Below are 21,938 nucleotides of genomic sequence, written 5' to 3'. Positions count from 1 at the left end.
GCAGACTTAACTGATTCAACCAAAATGAAGACAATACACATGCAAAACACATACCCTTCCATAGTAGACTCATGAAGCCAAAACAAGCAGACTGGTTTTAATATTATTAGTGTCATAAAATCCTTTTTTTGATACCGTGCATAAGCTTACTATCAGGCTAGATCTTACATTTTTCAATATGGCCCAACTTCTTCAGAATGGCTTGTGTCGATCAACCAACTTATTGACCTTTAAACCTTGAAATCAATTTTGAATTGTCTGCAGACTTGAAAAAAGACCATTACAGTGTTATCCCTGGGAGGATCCATGTTTCTTGTATTTATGATTGCACATAATATCCTTTCCACTCAAAAAAGGAGCATATTAATGATTGCAATCATCTTTCAACCACCATGTTGGTGCTGCATTACAGAACCTGATCTTGAGTAGGTTTAAATTTAAATGATGAATTCCAGACTATAGATGTAGAAATATTTGTAAATGACATTGTTTAATTGCATACAATTATTCATTTGAAAAAAGAGTTAGTAATCTAGTTAAAAATGTCAATTTTTATGTTCACTAAAACAAATTATAACTAAATCTGCGTTTTTTTTTAAATTTATTGGTGAGCTAAATCAGGTATGACTGTAGCCAAAGCATATAAAAAAAAAAAAAAAAAACATTTTTGTTCACCTATTGTGTTTAAAAACAATCAGTTATTGGACCACAGCACAGCCTGATAGATTAAAGAAAATGATCAGAACAAATGTCTGTGAACAGGCATTGATTGGAGAATTTGTCAATGAAACCTCTTAAATTCCTACTTATCCTGTGTCCCTACTAATACAGTAGCTGCCTCTGGGAAATGGTTGTAGTTAATATGTACATATATGAACCTGACATCATATTTATTGTTGACATTAACATGTTTTGGTCAATATAGTGCAATATGTGCAAAGCAATCAAACAAGTGAAAACCATAACAATAAGGGAAACAGAACTGTGAATACCTGTATAAAAATAGGTGTTACGTTAAAATATCAGTATTACACAACATTATTACTTTTGTTATTTATGAATTTTAAATACATATTAAAAATACATATTAAGAATGAATACACAAATTCATTTTTAATATATAATATTCCCCACATTATTATTTTATCATTTTTTTTCTGAGCGACTGTGAAGGCCTCAAGGCCAACCATTTTCAAAAAGTGCAGAAAGCATACAGAAACATTATTTTAATGATCAAAAGTCTCTTTCTGACTGGGGTGTGCCAACTTTAAAAAAGAAACCACCTTGATAATGCAAGTTACATAAATTATCTGAATCTACAAACATAAGCTTTAGAGGATTATGAAACATGAGCTTTATAGAGGATTGTGATCAATGAAGAGTCAAAAGCACATGGCAAGAAAGCATACCAATAAATAGATACATACAGACCAAAGCAACAAAAGAGGGAAAAAAACAAAATAAATTTGTCCAGTAAAACGCACTCTCATACAGTGTAGTAACACGGAGATGAATAATAAACATTTGCGATTCACAATATATGTATAATTATATTCCATAAAAGACTGTGGTAAAATTACATGTGCATGTGTATTGTTGTGTATTTCATCTTTAACATAAACAATATATTTGCATCAACAGTTACGCATCACAATGCTTATGTTCATTCATCCTTTATTTACTTCAAATGGCATTGAATTGTGATGATTTAAAAAAAAATATATATATAATATAGCACACCCCATTGACATGTCTTAAGGAAAGTTATTCTGTACCAAGGCATCCTCCAACTTGAAACTGTACTTGTAATGGAAAAAAATGCTTTATAGACAGATGTATGGTTCAAAATTGGCTGAATGTTGTCTGTTTCTCAAGAACTTCGAGGTAGTCCGGCTCAGCTTGAAGTTTAGCTTTCAGTTCTAAGTATTCATTTCTGTTGGGTTCAACATAAACAGTGCTTGGCACAGTACCATACAGCACAGTCTCTTGTATCCTCTCTGGGTGCAAATACTGGCGCCTGACATCATAGCTGGGTGTATAAGTATATGAGGGGGGAGCATTATACTTGTATTCATAATTGTTTCCAGAAGGAGGCTGCTTGCCTGGTTCAAGGACACCTCTGTAGAACTGATCTGTGTTTTGCACTGGGGCGGGAGCTTCACAAGGCTGTATGGTACTAACACTGTAAGGCTGATTTCTTAGGCTATTGTCTCTTTCTTCATCCACATTACTTCTGTACGTCACTTTCAACTCATGCAGGTCTCTGTAATCCTCAACTGCATTGCCTTCTCTAGATCTGTAAATGGGGTTTTTGCACATGTGACCCAGTGGATGTGGGATGTATTCATACACATGCCCAGCAGGAGATTTAACTTTAGGGATGGCTCTGTTACTGTAGAGACCGTACTGCAAGTTGAACGAGCTCACATCAGAGTTATTGCCACTAGCTCGGTCGTTTTGGGACTTTTTGCGTCTTTTCATCACAAGCACAAAAAGCCCTGCGGCCACAAAAACAGACATTATGAACACCAGGAGGAGGCTCAGAATAAGGACTGATAGGGGAACTGTGCTGGTGGGTGTGTTGTATTTCAGGGAGGTTTCTATGGTTGTGGAACTGCCAGGGAAAGGTTCTTCCGATGGAGAAAGCGTTGAAATTATTACATCCGAATAATCCGGGCAGAGAAGATCTGATTTAATGGATCGCATATCCTCCCCAGACAGCCTCTTGGGAGACCCACATCTGACGTCATTCACCACAGTGCCAATGTTGAGCTGCTCGAGCCAGATCTTCATCCCCACGACATCGCAGGAGCAATCCCATGGGTTTTCATGTAGATCTATCTGCACCAGTGACTTCAGCTGATCCAAAACCCCACTCACAGGAAGATTTTGGAAATGGTTACTGCGGAGATTAAGCCTGGTCAGACTCACTCCCGTGAATATGCCCCCGGGTAAGGTTTTTAGTAGATTGTTATTGAGAAAAAGAAGCTGAAGATTGGGCACATAATGGAAAGTTCCTGTCACAATTTCTCTGATCACGTTGTATTCTAAATACAAGTATTGCAGATTCTGCAGCCCATAAAACATATCTACTGTGAGGCGCTCAATTAAATTGCCATTCAAGTAGAGTCTCCGCAAGTTAGTTAAATCCCCAAAGGCTCTGTCTTGTATGACAGAGATGCGATTGTTGCCAAGGTGAAGCAAATCCAATCCAGTGGCCTCAACAAAATCAGATCTTTGTACCACAGGTATGTAATTCCCTGTAAGGTACATCTTTTTAGGATTGTATGGTTTTGGCTTTAAATCAGAGATGTTCTCAATCTTTCTCTCCTGGCAGTTAACATTCAGTCCAAGGTCAGAGATTTGTAAATTGCAAGTACAGGCAGTGGGACAGTCCAAAGGCACAGGAGATTTAGTCTGATATGCAATTATTGGACCGTAGTTGTATGGGTTATTGGAAGGGATCCGGGAGGTTGGTCTGGACTTGGATCTGTTTGATTGCCGCGTGCCCTTTGTTGGCCTTGACGAGGATCGTAAAACTGCGGATGAGGTGGCAGAGGCTGTCACGGCGACTGGAGTGGTTTGGAAATAACCCACCGTGCTCAATGGTGGCTGCGGTCGCATTTCATACTCAGAAATTGCTCTTCTGGGACACAGTTCCTGTTTGGAAACCTCGTCTAAATCTCTACCGTGCAGCCGGAAAGGTGTTTCACAGACCACCTCCCCAACTAAAGCTGTGTACAAGATGCTCTCCAGCCAAGCCTTCAGGGAAATTAGCTCACAAGAACAATTCCACGGATTCTCCTCAAGCTGTAATTCCACCACTTTGTCCATGTGTTCCAGAAGGCCAATGTAAGGGAACATTTTCAAACGGTTTCCCCTCAGGTCGAGGTGAGTTAAGGGGACATATCTGAAAATGTTGGTAGGTAGAGCAGACAACAGGTTGTCATTCAAAATCAGTACCTCCAGATGATGCAGCTTGCCAAAGGCATTGGGTTCTATGTTAGTTATATAATTGTAATCAATCTGTAGATATTCCAGGCTTTCAAGGCCAACAAAAGTATCATCCCTCAGGGCATCTATTTTGTTATTGTTGAGATGTAGTCTTTTTAATCCTTGAAGCCCATTAAATGTTCCTGCTTCAACTTCTGATATGTCATTGTTGCCTAAATTCAAAATAGTAACCCCCGTGTAATTGACAAAATCATCCAGAGACAGTTTTTTCAAGAGATTCCCTGTCAGTAAAAGGTGATATGTTGAAAAATGGACAGGGCTAATTTCTGACAGTCTAACAATGCCTCTGTTCTCACAGCTCACAGTTAGTATTGCATCCTTCTCCTCACAGATACATAGATTTAAACAAATCTCTCCATAATTGTCATACATCTCTACAAAGCTTAGAGATATAGCAACCAAAATGATTATTTTCAATATCCAGATACTCATTTTCATGGAAAAGGATGGCCCAATTCACTGTTGTGCAGTAGCAGTATGCAGTGTCATCTAGAAAAAAAGAAACAAAACAAATGCATGTACTTCCGTTTCAATCAACACAGCTCATTCAGGCATAAATAAACAAGACAAATACGAAGTAACTATTAATGAAACATGTAGATGCCATTTTTAAGACAATTATTTTAGATGACTGGAGCAACCTTGAAGATGAATTCTATAGAGTAATGCTGAAAATGCACTGACAATATTAAAGCAATTCCAAGTTAATATTTCAAATCAAGGGTATATATTCAATTTCAACAAGAAATTGCATTCCTCACTCTTTATATAACCAATCCAAATGCATCATTTCCACCTACAATAATCGGCAGGTGCCAACTTCAAAAGCAATACTACCATATACAGTATACATGCACATAAAGCATATGATGTGAAAACACTACCGATTGCAAAACCACATCCTCATGACAAATCTTATGCAAAATAATAAGATATAGTGTCACACGGAAAAAAAAAAAACAATGTCATGGTTTCCTTGAAAATATAATGCACGCAACCACGACGATTAAACCGAAGTACATTGTCGACCAGTTAAGAGCTGCACAGTCATTCAACACCAAGTGATATTTCACACGACACAGACGAACGCCTTTTATTCTAAGCATTACACATTGGCACGGATATATGTTCATTACAATATGTGTTGATTCAAACATTGAATACACAAGCAGTATCTATGCAAAAAACATTAAAGTAGATACCTTCCCGAAAACAACTGTCTTGAATAATACCCTGCTGTTCCCCAGTGCAAGCTCCAAGAACAAACCAGATTCGGTAGTTTAAATACACCTATTGAGAAAACGCATTCATTAATTCTTAAAGCAACCCAAATATATATGTTTACTCACCCTGCATATCCGACGACTTAAAAATAGTATTGAAACTCTTGACTAACAAATCATTTCCTCTCAAATATTGTAAATCTGACCAATTACATGATCGTAAATCTGTGTATTTATCATTGAAAATGTTCATCGCCAGACTTGCCAGCTGTGTAACAGCAGCGTCAGTCACAGTCCCTCATCCTACAGGCATAAAAAAACGAGTTGATTAAAAGCACCAACCGATGAGCTACGTCATTGACTTAACCAAATTTAATCTAGATTTGCGAATTACTACATCTTTTTTCCGACCTTTGTTGAAGGATCTTGATTTACACGCAAATTCCCTTTCTCTCTATCCCTCGCACACACACACATCGAGGGGAGAGAGAGAGAGCGAGAGAGAGAGAGGGAGAGGGAGAGAGCGATAGAGAGAGAGAGGGAGAGAGAGAGAGAGACGCATACATATTTATTTTCGGACTGATTTTTTTTTTTAGTCGCAGTAGCAAAAAAATGTCTGTCTCATGTCTGGCAAGATTTCCCTTGTAGTCTCAATGGTACATACTGCGCACCTTAATTCAGACGATGGAGATAATCCTCATGCAAAGCTTATTTTCCTTTTTTTACCCGAAGAAAGCACTTCCAATCGAGTTATTACCAAATATAAACTTATATTGTACTCTAATTTGCACCTAAGGGCAACATGACTATTCGTTATGTCCTAGTTTATTTAACGAATTCATGAAACCGACAACATCAATTCTTTTTTTCTTCATGCAGAAGCAACTGAAGATTATGTAGCATCGCGCTATACACGAATACTTAACATGCACAAGCGTTCAACGTATCCTGCCAGCTGGTAGCGGAAAAAAAAGAGTTCCACTGCGACGTCAGGTATTTTATTCATCTGTAGATCTAGACTTAAAATTCAACATCGACATTGCAATGGTTAAGTGAGAATGAATTTGTCTTTCCATAATTTAGGACACCCACTCAATACCCGCACCCATGTAACCGAAAGAGTTCAGGACCATAGACCATAGAGAATTTCATGATTCCATCAAGCCTACCGAGAACAGAGAATATGGAGCACTTTGGTTTCTTACCGGGTTAGCTTTACAGAATGGCAAAGCATATTCGGTAGTGGTTTCTTCCCTTTCTGTTCTGTTCTGTTTCTTTTCTTTTTTCCTGTGCTGGTGCTGGTTTCGTTAGGACCGTAAAATCCTTATACAGCGTTCTAGGTTTTAGCTCTCCTTGCCCACTACTGAATTGTACAAGCTGCCTCAATCACGCTGGCAACGTGACGGTCAGCCTGGCAAAGCAGGTTACAGTGTTTCTCAGAAAACATAAAGGCTCCACTGCGATTATTTGTCTAGAAAAACGGAAATGCATTATTTTATAACTGGAAAAGGGAGCAGTATCATTTCTGAATTTGTCACTACAAAATATACCTATCTCAACGCCTGATTTTTCTCTTTAAAAGGACTGCGAACTGGGAAGGTAAAAGTATGCATCCCTCGGTATCTTGCGAGTGGTATGGCTTGTATCGCGTTGTACTCAGATCTGCTTAAGCCCTTTTTTGTCTCTCCGGTTGACCACATCAGTGTAACCAGGTATCTATCCATATTTTCAGCATGTTTTATATTTCGACATTATGAAACTACAGTATATGATGTACTTTGAACACTGCATGGTTAAAATACATTTATTTATTTCAAAATGTATTTATTATCCGTCAGAGACGCTCAGGTATGCTGGTTAAACGTAGACTTACTGAATCAATATCCATATATTGCATCATTGAATACATTGCAAGCTGAATTCACCAAGGTAAGAATGTTTATAAGGTGACCCAGTCGGATTTGTAACACAGATCAAATACAGAGAGAGAGAGAGAGAGAGGGAGAGAGAGAGAGAGAGAGAGAGAGAGAGGATACCTGTAGAGGGCAGTGTGATACGATAAAAAAAATATATATATATATTTCTGCAGGTCACCATTTGCTCTCCTGTCGTTATTGTTTCTGAAAAGGTGAAGAGGTGTAAGGGGGAATTCCAATAATTCTTGATTCCTTTTTAACCGTACATGCATGAACTCGGATGAAAACTCTGTGCGTAACATGTTCTGTGTTGGATCATTTAATAGGATACATTTGTATTACTCAATACGAAAAAATCGTGTTCAAAAACCACGCGAAGAGTATGCATGTAAACTGTAGAAATACAACCACTCATAAAATGAGAGCAGGGTTTAGCTAACCTATGCTATATCAAGCCACGTGTTTTTTATTTTTATTTTTTATTTACTTATCTACTTACATTTAATATAAATACCTTTACGAGGCACAACTTTGGGGGCTGAAGTGAGATGGCTTGTTTAACTGTAGTTTTGAAAACAGCTGTTGAAATGAACTGTGGAAACAAAAAGAAGACCTTTGTTTGGAGGTGCTATTCCACATTTTCACACTGAAGCACTGTTGAGGTGGTGTGTGGTTGAGCTTCCTTTCTGTGCCCTGCTGACTCTAGATGTTGTTGTCACATTTAGTAATTTTATTTCACTAGCTATTACATACCTAATAATAATATTAAGTCCTAAATCCAAATAATTATAATCCAAATGGCTTTAATCAAATGGTTGTAAAACATTTAAATATGATATTCCCTGAAAAGTAACGGTACTTGCATGAAAAAGTGATAAAGCGACCTACACTAAAATAAAAATAAAAGTTGATAAAATATAAAAGGTTTGAAAAGTGGAAATAATCTTCATGGTCAGAACTCACTGAGGCTTTATGTTCCTGGACTTTTCGCTTACAGGTGATGTATTTTCCTTCAAGCCAACTGACCCCGACTAGAAACAACTCTGACTCATGTTTTTATGCACCTCATATACAGACGGGTGACAAATGAAAGGATAAACCTGAATAAATGAGTGGATAAACAACAAATGCATATGCTTACATACAGGTGTACTGCATGATACAATTAAGCAATTAACAGCCTATCATGCTCTGTGGCATGTATAAAAATATAAAATATAAAAATACTGAGCTGGCCCAGTTGACCTCGATTATGGATCAAGATGGCAAGAGAAAAGATCTATTTGACAGACAGAGGGTTCATTATTGGGGCACGGATGGCAGGAGCTTCAGTCACAAAGAATGCTCAACTGGCTAGTTTTTCAATACGAAGAGTGATGTCTGCATTTAGATGTATGAGAAAGACATCAGTAAATAGGTTCAGAAATTGTGATCAAAAGCTCACATTTGATGACTGTGATGCTCGTGCATTAGTGCAATATGTAAGGAAAAACAAAAGAGCAACTCTTCCTCAGGTGACTGAGAATGTCAAAGCAGGATGTGATCAGACTGTGTCAGCAAGAACAGTCCGTTGACTACATAGAGGGATATTATAGTAGGGATGCAGTGCATAAAGCCCTCATTTCAAAGACAAATGCATACTTGATATTTCAGTGATGCAAAACCCATAGGCACTGGTCTACAGAAATGTAGAAAAAAGTGATATGGTCAGATGAGTCATCCTTCACCATATTCTCCTCAAGTGGGTGAGTGCATGTGTGGCGTACACCAAGAGAACGGTACAGGCCTGAATGCTTGACCCCTACATTGATAGGGTCTGGTAGCTCTGTTATGCAGTGGAGGGCATTTTCCTGGCATGGTTTGGGTCCACTTGTTCGCTTAGAGGGAAGGGTCACTGCAAATCAGTACAAAGTCATTCCAGGTGATCACCATACGCTATGGCCTTTGCGGTCTCCGGATCCCAACCCAATTTAACACCGATGGGAGATTTTGTACCAATGTGTTAGACAGCGCTCTTCACTACTGTCATCAAAACACCAAATGAGGAAATATATTTTGGAAGAATGGTGTTACATTCCTCCAGTAGAGTTCCAGAGACTTGTAGAATCTCTGCCAAGGGGCATTGAAGCTGTTCTGGCAGCTTGTGGTGGCACAACACCTTAACTAAATCACTTTATGTTGTTTTTTCCATTAAAATGTCACCCATCTGTATGTTACTGTATAATAATGTTATATCATACATAGAGAATGCATATTTTATTTTAAAATAGCATGCATTCCATTACAAAGCATATGCATTCAATAGTTTTCCAACCAAATGTTTCCCTCTTGTTGCAAAGGAAAGAAAAAAAAGAATGAGCTCAGCAGATTCCACAGTGACCAGCTCGGTCAGTGATCCGTTTTTGCAGACCTACCGGGATCCCGGCAGTGAATCCCCCCCCCTTCTTTCTCACACTCTGCAGAAGCTGGTGAAGCTAAATTAATAGGTAGTCAGTTATAACCCTGCTGGTATTGGGAGTCCACATTGCACGACTCGTCGCTCTTTGCAAATGATGGGACGCAAGAGGAGGCCTTTTAACTCTGAGCTCGATTAAAAGGTGATCTATTATAACCCTGCTGCTACTGGGCATCTACCTTGGATGCTTCTTCACCCCTTATCCTCTTTCAAGCTCCGAATCTGGGATCCCTCTTTGTCAGTACTGTGCAGGCAGCTGACTCATGTTGCTGCTGCAGCTGGAAAGAGGTGTTTACAAAAACCTGGCTGACAAAGAGACTGGCACAGTCATCTCTGGGTGGTCGCTTCGTAAGGGAGTCGAGGGCTCTTACACTGACTGAGACAAATTGTTGTGGGGGCCCTCGACCAGCTCTTTTGATTCTCCAGGTGGGGCTGGCATGTGGGACTTGCAAGGAGAAGAAGGTAGATTGGGTGCCAAATGGTTGTGGCATAAAGTGTTGATTTTGCACCTAATCTCTAATTTCTTTTGAACCTCACAGAGCATATCGGCAGACATTTATTTGAAATTATTTCTATTCTTGCTCTGTTGACTGCTTTGGTTGCTAGTTATCTAGACACTGGGCTGCCTAGATCTCGGTGGGGAAGTCTCTTTTTGTTGTTGGGCTTTCTTGCAGTTGTTGCTATTGTTATGGCAATCTTGTAGTTATTGAGTTCAGAGTTTTGTGATTTACTTCACCTGCTTGCTGGCCTTGTGGCCGGGTGGTTGTACAACAGGCTAGCGATTCTCCGACTTATTGTTCAGCGTCAGTGCATGAGGCACCACTGGTTTTCACAGCTGGGTGGGTAAATTATTATTTACTTTTTCTGGTTTGTGTTGGCATGTCTGCTCAATTTAGGGTATTAAAAAGTATTGAAATTCATTTGCTATGCACTGTATTGTTTGCAGTTTTTTCAGTTATAATTAAGTGGTTTGATTTCTGAGAAAACACATAAGAAATGTGGATACATCCAAAAAAAAGTCTTCTGAAAATTCCATAAATGCACCATAGCATGGTATTCATAGAATATTGGCGAGGAAGTAGCAAAGTAGCAAAAAGGTTTTTTTTAGAAATGTTAATGTTGATGTGTCAGTAAAGAGGCAAATCAATCCTACGGAAATGTGACTAAAAGGTCTGAGCATGCAGCTCTCTGAGCACTTTACTTAAAGACAATCAAATAGGACACAAACATTAGGGGCTGGATGTGCGTATGTGTACTTTGTGCATGGTGAACATTTTGTCGTCCTGAAATGTTCTCATTCTCGCCGCAGAAAAGATTATTTGGGTCACTCTGATTTGCAGGCCTTGCACAACCCTGCTGCATGAGCACAGATGAAAAAGCAATGCTCATTTTTTTCCTGTAGTATGCATGGCTACTGCATTATTTCTCCCCCAGGGCTCAGCACGTGGCAGCCCAGCACCAATTAAACCTTAAGATCCATTTATAAAGCTCCTCATGAATGCATTAAAATCCAAGCTTACGTGTCGTGTCATACCTAATCTCTTCTTTAGTCTAACTGTATGATCATTTAAAATTCAACCTTGCACAAGAACACTCTGGCATTTTAGTATTTTGCACTGAATACTAATATAACTAATGATACATTTGTGTGATTAATATAGTCAAAATGAACAATGGAGACACACTGACTAGGTCTCTGACTGGATAATCACATTAACATTACACATTTCCTATTGTGCAGGGAATATACCACAACATGTAAGTTCTTGGAATCCCTTATCCCGATTCTTCCAAAGGAATACACTATTCACAATAACTGAGATTCCTTTGGACAAATCATGAAATAAGTGATTTACTTGGTTATGTGGTTGGTGGATAAGATTTACTGTGTTCATTGGATATCTTATTAAAAATGTTTTTGTTGCTGTTTGTTTAAAAAAAAAAAAAACATCAAATACCCAAATATTATATGCTCTACCCCCATTCTGTTACACTGACTGCTTATGTAACAGCTTTGATTTTGGTCATGTGAAGCACACTATGCTGGGGTTGATGGATAGACGAATCTTATTCTCTGTCAGTTCTTAACTGTCATTTCATCAGAAACTAATATGACTCAAATGACCTGGAGTGGGAAGTCAGGAGGTCCTGGATAAAGAATATGCCACAATTTGTAAGCAGTGTCTTACTAAATAAGAGCCAAGTTAAAAATAGAATCAGGGTTCCACCAAAACAAGCGCAGATCCGCAATAGCTGCAACCGGACATGCGCATCCACACACACCCTCACACAAACACGTGACCTCTTCTTTGGCTCATGACCAACCTTTCCACAAAATCTTGTGCAAATCTGAGAATCCATTTGGGAATTATGCGCCTTTTTGTGAGAAGCCACGCCCATCACCACGCCCCCTCTTGGTCAATCGGCCTTGAAAGTTACTCAGCTTGACCTTCGGTCATGACCAACATCCATGCCAAATTTCAGCCTCCTGGGGTGAAAACTGTGTGAAAGTACAGCACGTTTTATTGATTTTTTAAGGTTTTTTTTTTTAAACCACTTTTGGCCTGTACTGCGTGTATATATCAGAGTTCATATATGGGACTCATGTCAGTTAAAAGATTGGCTAAACTGGCTAGGAGTCTCTAAAAGCCCACAACAAAAACCAATGAACTTCTATTCTCAGTACTGACTTTTACCACTGTCTGAGAAAACTTGTGAGAACTTGAATTTGAAGTTTTCATGGATCCTGTAAAAATAAAACATATTTAGAGCAGCCTTGATTGAGATATTAAAAAAAAAAAAAAACTTACAAATTTGAACAGGCTTGATTGCAAACATGCCACTAAATGATTGCTTTATTGGCAAAGTGGGACTCCCCACAGTGATTTAGCCTACATGGACATGTTTCATCCAAGCTACTTTCAATTTACCTCAGACAGACTGAAAGGCATTTCTAAATGTCTTTAGTCAGATATGTCCATAATGCACAATAATAATTTTTTAAAAATAAGAGAAATAACCTTTTTTTTTGCTCAGCCTTTTGTTCTGCTTGTCAGGGCACATTGATCTGAAGGTTATCATCAAAATCTACAATGTTAAACCTTAGTATACATCACAGCTACTTTGCTGTCAATTCCACACAAGGATTCACACTGATGGTGGAGGAGATTGCCTCCATGACACACGAGATTGATTGCCAAACCAAGAGTTGGGAGCAGAGGCTACATTTAGTTTTTTTTCTAGGTTGTCAGCTGGGCAGGCACAGGAAGCAATTTAAAGATACAGAATCGGTAATATGCAAGCCAGCTGGAGGCAATATCTGAACGTCTTGCTGACGATGGGATAAAAAGCAGGCTCTGTATGTATGAATGAATGTGCTATATTTTGTTTAGTTAAAACAATATAGAGCAAAATAATAAAAAAAAATGATTCCCCTGCTTCTACCACTATTGATAACAGGGACACAATAAAATAACGAAAAAAGTTGGAAAACACCTGAGCATAATTCTTTTTACAATATCCTGATGATACTTTCTGGATATGTGGGCATCATTTGTGAGCCATTCTTTTCTCAGTTTTACCTACAGATAGTGCCGGTGGTTATAAATGCATATTCCAATTGTCCTCCAACTTATCCGTGATAAGCTACACAGCAGCCCTGTCAAAAAAAAAAAAAAAGAAGGTTTTTCATTATCTCTGTATTTGGAAAATGTAATCTCAATTGTAAGCCAACTTCATCACTACAATAATTTATCTGTCAATTTAACTTACAGACTACTAGACATGCCCTCATAAACGCTTGCAGCCAGCTGCTGTCTATTTTTCCTCTGCAGTCTTTCAATAAATGCACTGCTATTGTGCTGGAGGGTTGTGCCTTTAATGTAGCTGGCACAGGCAGACTCTAAGCATCTGATTGGCCGAAGGAATAATAACTGCATGAGAAGACAGAGAACGCCCCTTGCAAAATGAAACCAACTGCTTGACATAACAGCCAGTTACATTAAGTTACACATAAGCCACGGCGTGACCCTATGGGACTCATAATGAGAGGGCAGAACTGCTGCTCCTCATGTGTCATGGAGTGACATGTTTTGGTGCCACCTGTATGATCTGCTCCACCTACCTGACTAATAGCTAACGTGTTTTTAGTGATCAGCTATGTAGCACTGTAGCCATCCTATCATGTTTGCCTTTTTCATGCTGACTCGTGAGAACATTTAGTGGGAATATTGCTAAGCCATTCCATTGGATGCTCACCGTGACTTTAATCAATTTGAATATCATATCAGCAGTAAATAAATAATGAGAAAATGGCCAGGGTTCCTTTGATATAATGATTTTACTAGCATGCGGTTTGTATAGCTTTGAACTGTTAGGTAAGAATTACTATTGATGAGCTAACACATCAATGAGAGAATATTTAAACCTTGATTTCAATCATCAGGTTTAGAATTGCACAGTGGGGAACATTTCATTTAGACAATTTTCTAATCTAAATGGATTCAGTTAGAGCATTGCACTTCATATTGCCAAAAGCTAAATATTTAGAGATGACTTCCGTTTCACTGTTTCTTTCCCTACTAAATGCTACACTATGCAGAATCACAGGGGCCCAGGCTGTAATATATATGAATTTCATACTTCTTTTTGTTTTTTCTTTTTTTCTATCAATTATTTTAAATATGTTGATCAATCAATGTTAAATTTGATGTTATAAAGTGGAAGGCTTATACAATACTTTACCAGTGGTAATGCATTTGCAAATTGCGTGATGTGTGCATTCACCACAGTTATTAAAGTAAACTTGTGATATGTATTATTATTATTATTAGGCTGTCACAGTCACTCAAACAATTATTATTATTCTTTTTTTTTTTTACACAAAAAAACAATGTAACTTAATCTAGTCCAACCAAAGAGGATATGGAAACTAAGATTATTCACTTGCTTTGGACAATCTTTCCAGAAGAAGATAGGGAATTTAAAGGGGGGTTATGTTGGGAACATCTTCATGTAACTTATCATCTTTGGTTTAATACGGAAAAGTCAGCTGGAAGCGCAAAACAATATTACTGTCAAATTGTTTTCTACTTTTGCAGAGTATTTAGTCAATTGTTTTGACCACTGGTGGGTTTACCCATGATGTGATATGTTGTAAATTGTAATAGCTATTACATTGTTATTAGATGTTCTGTTTTCTGTCAGCTTGTAGTTAGCTCATTTTTGGCAGCTGGGTTAGCAGTCTAATGCTAACTGTACAGCCAAGCTATAGCCTAGCTAGTATATTTTTACCAGTGTTAAACTGTTGCAGCTTCTGAGCAAGTGTGATCATCTGCACAAACAAATAAATGCCTCCCATGAAGGACATACCAGTGTTGTAAATAATTTATTTGGTGAAATGTTTCTGTGAAAACTACGAGCATTCATTTCTAGAAAGAACAAAGTTGAACCCAAACAAACACTTATTGTTGCGTCATTCATAAATAGACGTTCAAATCTTGTGTACTAATCCCAACAATATGATCGTATGCTTCAGGGGACACTCTAGTGCTGTAACATCAGTGACCATATGCGCCAAAGGGTTAATTTGCTCAGGTCTGCCCATTCTCCCCTGACCTAAGGCATCAATACTAGAAAGGCCGTGTGTTTTTATTTCATTATACCAGCAATACTGATGCCCAGCACAGCTCTGAGGCCACTACCCTGCATAAACCATGGCGTACCAACAAAAAGCAAAATTATAATCAAACATTTGTTTCAAAATATGCAATTCCAAGGCAATAGAAATCTTGTGGAAACAAAAAAAGAATTCTTGTCACTGCTTAATGGAATGCAAAAATGAATACTTTATTGAAACTCAATACCACTACAAAGGAAGCCTGAATGATCTTTCTTTCCACTCACATCCAAGAATTGCGGTGACTCAGGGATCTTTATACAAAATAATACTAAAATACCAGAATAAAATTGTCATTTCATATGCTAACGCAAATCTAAATTCATCCCAGCAAGAAAGGTCATTTTATATTTCCATTAGTACAACACTAACAACATCAGTTGTCAGAAATCATATTTCTCTTTCTCTAATTATTTTCAACTTTTTTCTCTGTGCAAGTATTCAAGAACTTAAAGCATTTGACCTTATACGAGTTGATAAATTGTCTGAAAATTGAAGATGAAATCCCCTTCCTGTTCCCTTGATGTCATTTTTACTTGGCTATGCTGTATATAAAGCTGATGTGCTGATCTCAACTCTATTGCACCAACAATGGGGGCATTACCTTATTGCAGGGATACTTAAATCTAACCTTCAAGACCAGTACTACTGCTGTTTTTATTATTTTCCTCTTAACAGGCACTGATTTAAACCTGGGGCACCAGATGAGATAAGTGTCTCACCAATGGCATTCATCAATCCATTAACTAACAGGTTGAACAGAAATCCAGCAATACTACTGGCCTCAAGGGCCAGACTTAAGTATCCCTGCCTTAAAGCCCTATTTACGAAGGATTTGTGGGGCTTTTATAGATGCTAACGAGACAAATAGCTGCTGTTTCGTTAGCATCTAGGTTCACACGGGTAAAATGAGAGAAAAGCAGCATCCTTAAAATTTTGGGTAAATGCATATGTATTTTAGGGATTCTGGACCGTTAAAAATATGGGAGGGGAGAATGGAAGTGTTTGGATATGTCCAGCTCAAGCTCATTTATCATGGCTTATTTAACATCTGGGAAAAGCGGGTGTTCACTTTCGTTCTGGCAGAAGATTGGCATGACAGCATTTGCCATTCTTAGGAGGTGACATCAGCAGCATGGTAGAGTAGAGGAGGGTCGCCATTAAAAGCACTATCAGTGCGCTTAAGAGACACAGACCTCTTTTTAAAGGATTTTTGAACTAATTCTAGATTCTTTTTTTCTTAAAACTTTAAATGCAGGTCCAAAACATTGCAGTGTTCATTTGAGAACCTCATCCAAACTGTAAAACAGTTTTCCCATGGGATTTGATAATAACAGCATATTATGAAGACTTAGAAGTGATTCCTGCATTTATTAATCTAGACTGGTTTGCTACAATGTTGTTTGAGTGTATGTGAATGTACATTGGCAGAATTGGTATCAGCACCAGCTGGTTCAAAATTCTGTTGCTAGGTTTCTTAATAAAGCAAAAGCAGGTCACAGTACTTGTTTCCTTACATTGGCTTGAAGTGGTACATAGAATGGATTTTATTAATCTTTTGATAACTTTTAAAGCACTACGTTGGTTACAAAATTAAACCGTGTACAGCATGAAAGGAAAATTTTAGCCTAATTGGTTTTTCTAGGATAAAAATAAAAATCTAATAATAAATAAATGAATACACTGTGGGCCCAGATCATCTCTTGTATTCTAATAAAATAAATCTTTGGAAGAATAGTTTATGTTCAATGGTCTCAAATAAGCATCGCTGTCGCTTGTTGTAATAAAAATGGATTGGGTGAAATGTACAACGGTGTGACATGATGAATGGATTCATTACTGTATTATCACAACTAGTTAGATGATTCACTTCTACAGCTTTATGTGCTCTGCTTACCATCTCATTTGATCATTCATTTTTGCTTATACCTCATTTAAAACCATGGGTGGGCTGCAGAGCAAGAAAGAGTACATAAATCTGGTGTAAGCAGGCATCAGTCCAGATATAGCTAAATTACCGTTCAACATATTAAGGCTCATAAGCAAAATAAACTATGCAGTTAGTGGATTCTCTGGTTGAAACAGACTCATTTGATCATTTCAGTTTGAATTCAACAAAGACTATTTTTGAAGAAAAAAAAAATTAAAACAATTTAGGGATCAATGGGAAATCATTTCTCCAAAAGTGTTTCCACCCTTGATAATTATGAGCAAAAAAAGACAAAAGCTGTACAGCAGAGGTAATAACATACTGTATGTAACTAGATGTGGTGTAAGGACTTAGATTGTGTGGCAAGGAGGGAAACACCTTTAAGACCTTTTTTTCAGTAAGAATGGGAAAGGAGGTATAGAAACATGATACTGTATGTCCTGTGATAACTTGATGTGCATGATTTTGTGCTAGGTAGCATACCTGCATCTTGCAGTCTGTGCCTGGCACCACATTAGCTAGATAGGTAACGTTAGAACTATCATAATAATGTTAGATATTAGAATTTAAGCTAAATTTTTGTAGTTAAAAGCAAATGATTTAACATAGTCGTGTAGCACCTGTATACACTCATATATATTTCAGTTGAGAAAAACTTTGTTTGAGCTTACTTTGTTAACATGCTGAGTAATTCTGACTCATGGAAAAGAAGTTCCCCAGGGTTACCATTCAGAAGAGACTAGGATTAGTTACCATTTTATTTTGGGTTTGCCATTCTCCAGTTTGTCTTTAAAAAAAGGGGAACAATACATTAAGGGTTAAACTCACCTTGCCCTGATTGTGATATTGATTGGGTTTACAGAAAAGATGTAACTGACAAACACTTTTTCAGGGCCTGAAGGAGGATTTCCATTCATTGGCTGGCATACTATCTTTTTGTGCATAGGCAGTAGAAAAAATGTGAGTTGTTCATTGTAAAATAATCTTCACTGACTAAAAAACACTCTTGAACTGACCATTCCATTACTTTAAGTAATTTAAAGATTGATTGTTGCTCATGCATTAACAGAGAGAATTAAGCAGAAGGAAAACTGAAAGAATTAATCCCTAGTCTGAAAAAACAGTCTCAATAGACATGAAAAAAAAATGTGTTTAATTGAACTCTAATTAGTCACTTTTAAATAGAAATTGTCAGTTGGAGAAAGAAAATTCTGCTATTATGTCTATGTAAATTGGCTATTCAGTTGAATATTAGCTTCATTTTGTACGGTCAACAGCAAGACACTGTGATACACATCCGTAACTGTTATTGTGGTTTTATGCCGTTATAGTACAACATTCATCATCATCCAAGTATTCACCACTATCTCTTCAAACAGGGAACAGACAAGGCAGGTAAATTTGAAACTAGTTTGAACCATAATGAGCAGTATTTGTCAAAACATGATAGCATGGGTGCGCTTAAGCAGTAAAACTACCGGTATGAAAGTTGCACCAGTATTTGTTCCAAAACTCTAAAGCAATATCTTGCTAGCTATGTCGATAAGACATAGTGCCTAAAATACAGTATCACCGTTCAATGTGTGTCTCCTTTAGGACAATATGCCGCACAACTCAGGTCATCTTTCAAGCCACTAGGCCAAGTATGGAATAACCATTGTGATTTACAATCATATTTGCACTGCTTGGCTTGCCAGTCAGTCATACTTTCACATTGCATCTTATATTTTACAACTTAGTTTTGGATGCTCTTATGTTTTCTGGTGCAAAGGCCAGAAAAAAAGGGTAAACCAGTCCTATGGTTTAAGATATTTTTTTCCCATTTTGTCCGTTCAAATAATAATAAATACATTTAAAAAAAAATTTTTTTTTAAACTGCAATACCTACAGTGATATTTAGGACATATCTATTTTTTGATTTGGCTCAGTAATCCACAGTTTTAGAATTGTATTCAAACAATTTTAGGGTTCATCCATTTTGGTTTTTTGCTGCACTGTTTGGTTTTTACTACACTGCAAGATGCAAACCACTAGTTAGCCACACAAAAAGATGGCCAGGTTACAGTTTACTCAGTACCTACAAGAACCTCCAGAGTTCTTTTAGACAGATGAGATCAAGACTCTCTTGTTTCACAGTGATGGCAAGAGCAAAAGTATGGAGGCCAAATGGAACTGCCCAAGATCCAAAGCAAACAAACCCAACCACCCCACCCCGTCTTCAAGCAGTCATTGCATGCAAAGGATATGTGACAACGTACTAAACATGACAACTTTCATTTGCATAACATTGATGTCCCAAACATTATGGTTCCCAGAAAATTACTTCTTATATTATTTATAAAAAGTGCTGCAATTTCTACCGAAATGTGTAAAAATACCCAGAAATAAATTCTGAGTGTGCACTCTAACCACAGGTGATTTATTTGATAACAAATCTAAAATAGTGGAATACGGAGCCAAATCAGGATAAAAATATGTCTTTGACCCAGACATTATGGAGCTCACTGTATGTATAGACAAATTATATATCATTGATACATATTTTTTCTATGGGAGGAGGGAATCCATGAAAAAACAAATAAAGGTCAAAAGAGTCAGCAATCTGTGAATTTCATTGTTGGAGGAGACGGGGAACTGAAAAGAGAGACAAAATCAGAAAATGCCCTTAAACTGTTCACCGACATTCCTCACAGTTATGAAGCCATTGTAGCAAAAAAGTTCATATATTCATTATAACTCAGTATCAGTCTCCCCAGTCAACCTTCACAGAGGCCCTATTTTCACTGTGCCTGATGTCCATGTTTGGACAAACTCCAATTCCCTCTTCTGTCTAGTGAAATAATTAAAGAAATGCTATGGCTAAATCTGGACTGTTCCATTGCTGACTGCGGCTGGCACTCAGGTGGGTCGATATATAATTGGCCATACTACCACTTGGGGGGGTGGGGGGGGTGGGGGGGGGTGGAGGTTTCGCTTAGCAAGGTACTCCCACCTCATCACTCACTTGGGACTCCTCTGGTCCCTGTGAGCTCATCTAAAAACAAAGAGTGCTTTGTTTTTTTCTGTGCAGCTCCCCAAAATATAGAATGCTCTGCCTGAACATATTAGGGCCGCACAGACTGACTCCAGATTTAAGTCGATTTTAAACAGTATTATAGTATCTGATTGATATTTACTTATATTATTGACTTAGTTAAGTCATTGATACATATTTGTTTTTATTGCTACCTGCCTTTCTTATATAGTATTACTTTAAGTATTCAAATATGATTGCATTACTTTACTATTGTCCTATGTTGTATTGTGCTGTTGTAATGCAATTTGAACCTGCAGCCTTAAGCCTCTCAGAAGAAAGGTACAAAAAGTGCCTTAAAAGGTACAGATGTTTGTCGTTACCCTATATGTACATAAATTATACCCCTAGCCAACAATACATAATTCATTAGTACCTTTTCGTCTTGTAAAAGGTCATTATTAGCACCAATAGAGAGCATTTCTATATTTTCAGGCTACATTTGGGAAATGTGTTTGTTAAAGAACAATAATGTACCTCCATCACTTGAGTGTGAACAGTGCTCTCTGTGGTGCCATGCAGGATGAAGAATAGGTCCAGCAGTAGGAGGACTAGCTGTATAGTACAGTATCTCAGTTTAGGCCAAGTTGAGCTTTAGTCATTGATGATTTTAATAAAATCCCCCCAAATGTCAGGAGCGAATGTCAAGGCAGGAAGCAAACCAGTTGCAAGCTGAGCCACTGATTCCCAAGGCAGTCTGGGAAGACACAATGATGTGGTGGTCAACCTTGTCAAAAGCAGAAAGGAAATCAAAGAGTATAAGAATGGAGGAGAGAGAAACTGCCTTTGCTGGGGGCTATCTCAGAGAGTGGTTAGCCCTGCGGCTGGTGAGGTATGCTACGTACTTCCAGAATACAAAGCTTTTGGCTCTCAAAAAGAGAAAAGGAGACAGTCGGTTAAACACAACACGTTCAAGAGTTTTCGAGAGGAAGGGAAGAAGGGAGACAATAATACTTCTGATTATTATTATTATTATTCAGCACAACAAATGCATAGCTCAGCAAGTGGACTATAGAAGGAAAAGAAGCAATGTTTAATCGCACAGTTAAGAGTGTGCATGTGCTATCCCAGATGACAAGTAATGTCGCAGCAATGGGATGGGCCTTTGAATGAGCTCTGCCTTTCCAAATCAGGAGAAGCTTTAAAATGAGGGAAATTAGAGATACAATTGGCTAATGGTCTCCGAAAGCACTGTTAAGTGGAAAACAGTCGGGGGCTTGTGGGCGAGAGTATCTGAGGAGTTAATGCGCTTCAGCTGTTGGGATCCTTGTGTGGGTGCACGTGGCACAGTGGTGACTCAGGAGGCAGAAATGGCAATTTAAAAAAAAAAAATGTTTAGAAAGATAGCAATTCACTGCATACAGATGGAAGTGATGTGTCATTTTATATCAACTGCTAATCAACGTTTTTACCTCTGACCCAGAAAATGCTTTATGAGCTGCATTGATACACTGCTAATTCAGCCTGAATAATTAGCCTTCATCCCTTCAGTTTAAATGTGCTGAAAAGATAACCTTGATATTCATGAAGAGAAATGGCTGGCCCCAGATATGTGTTTAAGAATTAAACCTTGCTGCTTTCAATAGTGTTCTTTTATTGTAGTTGCTCCATTCACTTTGCCAGTAAAATAAACTCTGGATTTTTGGTTTC

General features: G+C 37.9%; 1 protein-coding gene across 7 annotated transcripts in view; it reads right to left on the bottom strand.

Moving 5' to 3' along the window:
- Positions 1–21,938, bottom strand: part of LOC118223930 (SLIT and NTRK-like protein 5) — a 396,174-nt gene that overhangs the window by 293,818 nt on the left and 80,418 nt on the right. For 2 of the 7 annotated variants that reach the window (XM_035411024.1, XM_035411021.1), the window contains one exon: positions 472–4,503. In XM_035411024.1, the coding sequence (XP_035266915.1) occupies positions 1,843–4,452 (2,610 nt within the window). In that variant the 5' untranslated portion in view covers positions 4,453–4,503 and the 3' untranslated portion in view covers positions 472–1,842. Of the gene's footprint in view, positions 4,504–5,216; positions 5,305–5,363; positions 5,740–6,442; positions 6,879–13,189; positions 13,267–21,938 lie in introns of those variants that run through there. The other 5 variants (XM_035411022.1, XM_035411023.1, XM_035411020.1 and 2 more) reach the window with 5 other exon arrangements.

This window comes from Anguilla anguilla, chromosome 3 (genome assembly GCF_013347855.1).
Source record: "Anguilla anguilla isolate fAngAng1 chromosome 3, fAngAng1.pri, whole genome shotgun sequence".
Lineage (NCBI taxonomy): Eukaryota > Metazoa > Chordata > Actinopteri > Anguilliformes > Anguillidae > Anguilla > Anguilla anguilla.
The sequence above is the reverse complement of the archived record's forward strand: the minus strand, read 5'-3'. Positions and strand labels throughout refer to the sequence as shown.